This window comes from Monodon monoceros, unplaced genomic scaffold, assembly GCF_005190385.1.
Source record: "Monodon monoceros isolate NGI ecotype Baffin Bay Population unplaced genomic scaffold, NGI_Narwhal_1 Super_Scaffold_9, whole genome shotgun sequence".
Lineage (NCBI taxonomy): Eukaryota > Metazoa > Chordata > Mammalia > Artiodactyla > Monodontidae > Monodon > Monodon monoceros.
The window spans coordinates 38,058,996-38,067,071 of NW_021703786.1; the positions used below are offsets into that span (position 1 = coordinate 38,058,996).

The 8,076-nt window shown below is 54.8% G+C and overlaps 1 protein-coding gene across 1 annotated transcript; it reads right to left on the minus strand.

Annotated features, from left to right (window-relative positions):
• Positions 1-215: 215 nt before the first annotated feature.
• Positions 216-4,368, minus strand: PLD6 (phospholipase D family member 6). Its single transcript, XM_029212470.1, has 2 exons — positions 3,951-4,368; positions 216-1,572 (listed from the first exon to the last, which is right to left on the minus strand). The coding sequence occupies exons 1-2, from the start codon at positions 4,366-4,368 to the stop codon at positions 1,325-1,327; spliced, it is 666 nt and encodes a 221-aa protein (XP_029068303.1). The 3' UTR covers positions 216-1,324.
• Between the last annotated feature and the right edge of the window lie 3,708 nt (positions 4,369-8,076).

The window sequence follows — 8,076 nt, forward strand, 5'->3', positions numbered from 1 at the left end:
GGCGCAGGCCCCGCGCGGGCCGGGCGGACACTCGGAAGACACTGGGGGTCCCCCAAGCAACACCCCCAAATCTTCACTCCTCGAGGGGCTCCTGCCTTGGCCAACAGTTTCTAAATAGCTGGATGTTTCCCCCCACCACCACCACCAAAAAAAGTTTTAATAAGTAGCCACCATTCGAATGAACAAAAGGCAGAAACACACAATGCTAGTCGACTAGAGGAGAGCGCGTTTATTCGAGGCGGCGGGCCCAGCTCAGGGGAGAAACACGGTCACTGTGAAGCCATGTCTGTGACTTCCAATCTGAGAATACAGCTTTGGTTGAGTAAGGAAAGCTAAGTTTCGGGTTTACGTGTCTGACACTCTAAGTCAGAGGTAACTTTAAATCGAGAGGAACACGCCATGTGGGGGAGGGGTCCCTAGGGGCTGGGAGATGAGGGAGGAGACCCAGGGGTGCCCACTGGGCCTGAGCGACAGGAGAGAGCACCTGCTGTCCAGATGTCTTCGGAGCTGCCTCCGGGACAGTTCAAGCATGTCACATCCCTGCCCCGGGAACCAGGACAGCCCAGTGAGGCCACCCCTGGGACCCGCCTCGCCTCGGTGATACTGAGCAAAGCCACGAGTGTCACGGTGAAGGTCAATTCTAAATGCACAACCGAACTTCTATGAATGTGAGAATGCTAAAAATTAAAATCCTAACACGTGGAAACAGGAGCAGCTTCTGGACACTCCTGTTTCCACGTGGTAGATTGCTCACTTCACCTTACACACACCAGGGGCTGCCAGGCACCAAGCTCTCAGTGCTCATCCCTTCTACTGAGTGATTCCCAAGGATGACGGCCACTCCTCGCCGTGCCATCCCCCGCCCCTCCCCCCCAGGAGCTGGAGACAGCAGGGAGGGAGGGACCGTCACCCTCTGGCCATCCAGGTTCCACCCGCTGGATGGGGGCTGAGGGAGCACTGAGGGGCCCGAGGGCTGGACCGACGGGTCAGGGGAAGCCGGGGAGGCCCCAGAACCAGGCAAGGGGCTCGGAGCGGCCTCCGTGACGAGGCGGTGGCCCTCCCTGCATGCACAACCCTGACGGAGGCACCCGGCACCCGGTCCAAAAACCCGCCCTTGCGCTGCACAGCATGGCCTCTTCCTCGTAAACCCCAACACTCTCTAGGGAACTGTACCATTTAACAAAGGAGAATTTAACGGGACTGGCTTTCCTTGCACAACACGTGGGATTCTGGCCCCGGAAGCACGCGGCTCCCAGCAGGAATGTGGCCGTGGCCCCGGAGGGTCGCTCCAGCTCGAGGGAGCTCCTCCCCACGTGCAGGCATCTCAGCGACTTCCCTTTTTGTGAGGGAAAAAGGTGTACTTGGTGGGGTTAAACTCCTCCCAGATGCGCTCAAACTCCTCCAGAAAAAGCCGCACGCACTCCTCGTCTTCTATGATGAGCACGTTCTCCCGGTTGCTCTGAATGGCCTGAGTGGTCCAGTTCAGCGAGCCAGTGATCAGCACCTTCCTGTCCACGATCGCGAACTTGTGGTGCATGTAGCCCAGATCCTGGTCGTGCCGGACCTGGATCCCTGCAAAAAGTGAGACGTCACTGCTGCCTGTCACCCCGACTGAGCCGCCGGCTGGGCGCTCCGTCTCATCACCCCCACGCGGGGGCCCCTCGCTCCCTCCCCCCAGCCCCTCCTCTCACCACCCATCGCTACAGTTCAGGCTCCTCCTGCAGCATGGATGTGTTCACATGACTGATCGCGCTCGTGTCCAGTTTCGCGGGCACCATCACGTCTGGATGGTGACGGCGGCTGAGCCAGGCAGGGACCCGCCCCACCAGCCCCAGGAGGAGGCGTGGAGGACACAGAGGCATCGGGGTGGGGGGGACCGCAGAGCCAAGGGCCGGGTGGCGGCAGGGATGCGTGACTCAGTTCCTCTGGAAACAGGCCCTGTTCCCAGCCCCTGATCCGGGGCAGGCTCCCCACCCCCGCCAGGGCATGCGACCCTCGTCATCCTTCAGTTACTGGTTCCAGGACGATCCAGTGGTGACTAGTGCAAAACCCATCTGCTTGGGTTCACTTGCCCCTAAGGTCTCACTCAGGCCCAGAAGCAGATCCCCTTCAGTCAGCACCTTGTAAGGGGGACAAGCCTGGCGGGAGGGAACAGCACAGGAGACACCGGGCCCTGGACCTGAAGCCGTGGCTCTGGCCCTGTGACCACCCCGCTCGCACAGCCTCTCTGCCTGTTGGAGCTCACGGAGCCCAAGGTGCACCCGGCAGCCCCTCCTCGTGACTCCCACCTTCGACCACAGGATCGCCTGCCACTCCTCACACGACAGCATAGGCCCTCATGCGTGTCACGCCGCGGCCAGCTGTCCTGCGACACCTCCTGACCCTTGCTGGCACCTCAGGACTTCTGCTGCAGTCAGCCTCCCACTGGGACCATGCCGTTCAGCACTGTGTCCCCAGAGCCCGGAACCGGTCCAGGCAAATAGAGGCTCACAGAGAGACCGGTTCAACAGTGAGTGACAAATGACGGCCTGGATGCCCTCAGAGGGGTATCAAGGTTTAGACGGAGTCCGGTCGCGGGGCCCTTTAAGGTTCTTCCCAAACCCGAGGTTCTACAGTTCTCTAAAAACCTAAACAAAATAAAACCGCTATGCCGAAACATAGCCAAGTTTCCCCATCAAAAGAACCAACAGATCAGGACAACACATGGCTACCAGGAAGAGCGGAAGTCAACGGTCCTCAACATTTACACTAGGTTTCCAACCCTGCCCACACGGAAGCAGACGGAAAAGCAGCAGAAGACTGAAGCATGTTCCCATCAGGAGAGCGGGCAAGAGGCCCATGCAAGCTGGGCTGAGAGCAGCCAGGGCAGTTCTTAAAGGTCCCACGCCTCTTTCAGCCACAGCGGCCACCACAATTGACAGGTCAAACAGATGCTGGTGCAGGAATGTCCTTCCTGGGTGCCTCAGTGATCGAGAGAAGGGCACGAGGTTCAGACTCCGAATAGCTCACACAGGACACAACGTCACACTGAGGCAGGAGGAGGAAGCAGAATTCACAGGTAAGGCAGGATGTGAATTTAGAACGTCTTCAAAATTATTCACACATCCGGGTTCATCTGTCCCCACCCCAGTGAGAGAGGCAGGCCGGCCAAAGACCTGACTTCCCTGACATTTTGTAGCTTGAGAAACAAATGAACTATCACCCAACTAAACATTTCAGCTCCACGTTGTAGTGTATTTTTAGAATTCATTTCAGGGCTTCCCGGGTGGCGCAGTGGATAAGAATCCGCCTGCCAATGCAGGGGACGCGGGTTCGAGCTGGTCCGGGAAGATCCCACATGCCGCGGAGCAACTAAGCCCGTGCGCCACAACTACTGAACCTGCGCTCTAGAGCCCGAGAGCCACAACTACTGAGCCTGCGCTCCAGAGCTTGAGAGCCACAACTACTGGAGCTCGTGTTCCGCAACGAGAAGCCACCGCAATGAGAAGCCCACACACCACAACGAAGAGTAGCCCCCACTCGCCGCAACCAGAGAAAAGCCCACGCGCAGCAACGAAGACCCAACGCAGACAAAAAATAAAATAAAATAAATAAATTTTTAAAAATTCATTTCAGAAACTCCAAAATGAAATTCACTAACGAGTCTAAGGGGAAAAGCCTTTTCCTCCCTTTGGTCCTTAAGCAGGCGCAGCCTCTCTGCACACCTGCGTCCGGACCAGCTTCTGCTGGCAGACCTGCTTCCAGCCTCGGCCCCTCCCGGGGCTGTCGCCCAGGTTGCGGGCTCAGACGCTCTGCACAGAAGGTCCTGAGGAGACCTTGCGGAGTTTCCCCAGACCTTGCAAGGCCGCCAGGGGACGCGAGAGGGTCTCCCCGGTCCTCAGGCCCCCGCCCCAAACACCCACGCCAGCCTGGCTCTGCCTCCCGCCTCCCAGGCCCCGCGCCCGGCCTACCTGCCTTGCGGAGCAGCCCAATCTGTGAGCCATTGAGGGCCATGTAGTCGCAGTCGGTGACCACGCGGACGCGCACCCCGCGCTGGTGCAGCAGCTGCACTGCGCGGCCCAGCTGCGGGCTGGAGAAGGCGAACAGGCAGAGCTCGAGGCTGGCGCGGGCTGCCAGCAGGGCGCGCAACAGGCGGCTCAGCGAGCTCTCGCCGTGGGGCAGGTTGCAAGGGCAGCCCGAGGGCGCGGCGCCCGGGACCCGCAACAGGGCCTCGGTGCACGTCACCTGCGACGGGAAGAACAGCACCTCGCGCCGCGGCGGCGCCCGCCGCCCGGCCCACAGCCAGCGCAGCACAGCGGGTAGCGCCTCCAGGGCCAGCGCTAGGCCTCCGACAACAGCGGCCACCACCTGCCAGCGTAACGGCCCCATCTCGCCCGCGGCGTCTGAGGCCCCGCCTACCACGTGCGCCCGCTGCCCACTGCGCCTGCGCGCCTGCCTGCCGCCCACCTGCGCCTGCGCATTCAGCGCCTATCGCCCACTGCGCCTGTGCGCCCGCCGTCCACGGGCCACGTGCGCCCTCCGCCCCGGGGCACTTGCTCCTGCGCTTTCGGCGCTCATTGCCCACTGCGCCTGCGCACCCGCCTGCCGCCTACGTGCGCCCGCCCACACTGCCCCTGCGCGCCCAACGACCAAAGGACCCAGGAGGCAACCAAAGAAGACCCACAGGGGCTTCCCTGGTGGCGCACTGGTTGAGGGTCCGCCTGCCGATGCAGGGAACGCGGGTTCGTGCCCCGGTCCGGGAAGATCCCACATGCCGCGGAGCGGCTGGGCCCGTGAGCCGTGGCCGCTGAGCCTGTGCATCCGGAGCCTGTGCTCCGCAACGGGAGAGGCCACAACAGTGAGAGGCCCGCGTACCGCAAAAAAAAAAAAAAAAAAAAAACCTGGTGAAATCTAAATAAAGTCTGGAGTTTAATAGTAATGTACCAATGTCAGTTTCTTCACGTTGGCAAATGAATTACAATAATGGAAGATGCTAACGGATGAGGGAAATCGGGTGGGGGGTAATATGGAACTCTCTCTGCTATCTTTGAAACTTTTTCGTAAATCTAAAATTATTCTGAATTAAAAGTTTATTTAAAATGTTAAACACACACCTTCCATATGGTCCAGCTGTCCCACTCCTAGGTATGACCAAAGAGAAATGAAAGCATATCCCACACAAAGACTTGTACGCAAATGTTCAGAGCAGGTTTACTCGTAATAACTCAAATCTAGCAACAACATAAATGTCCGTCAACAGATAAACTTCTGCATATTAATGCAACAGAATATTTAGCAATAAAAAGAAATAAATTATTGATATATACTACCACATGGACGGATTTCAATTATTCTGAGTGAAAAAAGCCAGAAAAAAAGAGTACAGATTTATGATTCCATTTATATAAAATTCTAGGAAATGCAAACTATAGTGACAGAAAGAAGATCTCTGGTTGCCTAGAGGTGAGGGAAGGGCAGGAGGGATCAGAAAGAGACATGTGATAGATATGGTTATTATTTTGGTGGTAGTGATGGTTTCACAGGCATATTCATATGTAAAACTTGTCAAATTACGTGGCTTAAATAAAACTTTTTTAATAAGAGTTCCTGAGTTTAATTCTGGCTCCCCTGCTTCCTAACTGCAGGACCTCAGGCAAGTGGCTTCATCTCTTTGAGCCTCACTTTCTTCATTTGAAATGATAATAAAGAATGAGAAGAAGGACTTCCTGTTATGGCAGTATAAAGAGGTGCTCAATTCCTCCTTGCAAAGAACAAACACAAATTGGGACTTCCCTGGCAGTCCAGTGGTTAGGACTCCGAGCTCTCAGTGCTGAGGGCCCGGGTTCGGTCCCTGGTCAGGGAACTAAAATCCCACAAGCCTCGCGGTGCAGCAAAGAACAAAAACCAAAAAAACCCCATAAAACTGGGGGAAACGGTCAAGAACAACAACTTCAGGGCACTGGAAATACCGCAAAGGCAGACAACACAATGAGAAATGTTCGCTTTTAAAACCTGGCAGTGCTCAGGATAGGAGCAGGAGGAGGCCGTGGCGCTGTGGACTGAGGCCCCATCCCTTCAAAACCCACCCCTCGGCCCTGGTTGGAGAAAGTAGCTGTCTTACCAATGTGGGACTGGCTGCAGAAACCTACAGTTTTGCTGGCCAACAATGGTGGATTCAGTTGTGAATGAATGATCAAAACACGCAGCCTTACCAGCCCAAGCTTGCAGTCCAAGTTAGGGCAAGCAGCAGATCAGTCAAAAATGTGACAGACATCCTGGAAGTGAGAAAACCATAAAAGGGCTGAGTTATGTTCTCCCCACATCCCTGGCTAACTGGGGAGCAATGTATGAGTGGGAGAGACCCAGGAGAGCATGGGGAAAAGTGAAAGCCAAGGGGGGGCTTGAAAGCATTCCCCAACCCAGATTGATCAGCAGAGGGTATGAGGTCTACAGGCTCAAAGTATTTGGGTTAAACCAAGATCACTGCTGACTACCACATTAGAAAGACTCAGGGGTGACCCCTACGAATAAATAAAAATAATCTTAAAAAAACGAGCAGACACACCAGTGGCTGCAGAGTGCAGGGGAAGAGATGCTGAAGCTTAAGTCCAGGTAAGTTTGCAAAGGACAACCACCTCAGAAAAATAAAGTCCAGAGCTGCTACACTCTATTATCAAAAATGTCCAGTTGTCAACCAAAGCCTACTAGACATGCAAAGAAACAGGAGGTTTTTGCCAACAAAAAATACTAAGCTTTCCAATCTATTCTAATCTATATCATTTCCTTCCTTCTGCTAGCTTTGGGTTTAGTTTGTTGTTTTCTAGTTCCTTAAGTTGTAAAGTTAGGTTATTGATCTCAGATCTTTCTTCTTTTTTAATATAAGCATTTGTAGCTGTAAATTTCCCCCTCAGCACTGCTTTCACTGCATCCCATAAATTCTGTTGTGTTTTCATTTTCATTTGTTCTAATTTCCCTTGTAATTTCTTCTTGATCCATTGGTTGTTTAAAAGTGTATTGTTGGGGCTTCCCTGGTGGCGCAGTGGTTGACAGTCCGCCTGCCGATGCAGGGGACACAGGTTCGTGCCCCGGTCCGGGAAGATCCCACATGCCGCGGAGCGGCTGGGCCCGCGAGCCATGGCCGCTGAGCCTGCGCGTCCGGAGCCTGTGCTCCGCAACGGGAGAGGCCACAACAGTGAGAGGCCCGTGTACCGAAAAAAAAAAAAAAGTGTGTTGTTGGACTTCCCTGGTGCTGCAGTGGTTAAGAACATGCCTGCCAATAGAGGGGACACGGGTTCGAGCCCTGGTCCGGGAAGATCCCACATACCACGGAGCAACTAAGCCTGTGAGCCACGGCTACTGAGCCTGCGCTCTAGAGCCCACGAGCCACAATAACTGAGCCCTCATGCTGCAACTACTGAAGCCTGCGTGCCTAGAGCCCGTGCTCCGCAACAAGAGAAGCCACCACAATGAGAAGCCCTCGCTCGCCGCAACTAGAGAGCCTGCGCACAGCAACGAAGACCCAACGCAGCCAAAAATAATAAATAAATTAAAAAAAAATAAGTGTATTGTTTACAAAGTGACCAACAAGAGATTAATCTCCAAAATATGCAAACAGCTTATGTAGCTCTATGTCAAAAAAACAAACAACCCAATCAAAAAATGGGCAGAAGATCTAAACAGACATTTCTCCAAAGAAGACATACAGATGGCCAAAAACCACATGAAAAGATGCTCAACATCAGTAATTATCAGAAAAATGCAAAACAAAACTACAGTGGGCACCAGCACACCGGTCAGAACGGCCATCATCAAAAGGTCTACAAACAATAAATGCTGGAGAGGGTGTGGAGAAAACGGAACCCTCCTACACTCCTGGTGGCAATGTAAATTGGTACAGCCACTATGGAGAACAGTATGGAGGTTCCTTAAAAAACTAAAATGGAGGGCTTCCCTGGTGGTGCAGTGGTTGAGAGTCCACCTGCCGAGGCAGGGGACACGGGTTTGTGCCCCGGTCCGGGAAGATCCCACATGCCGGCGGAGCGGCTGGGCCCGCGAGCCATGGCCGCCGAGCCTGCACGTCCAGAGCCTGTGCTCCGT

Coding starts and splice junctions, on each gene's coding strand:
- PLD6 (XM_029212470.1), bottom strand. CDS start 4,368: ATGGGGCCGTTACGCTGGCAGGTGGTGGCCGCTGTTGTCGGAGGCCTA. Junction 1,573..3,950: donor TGGGCTGCTCCGCAAGGCAG/GTAGGCCGGGCG, acceptor CACTTTTTGCAG/GGATCCAGGTCCGGCACGAC.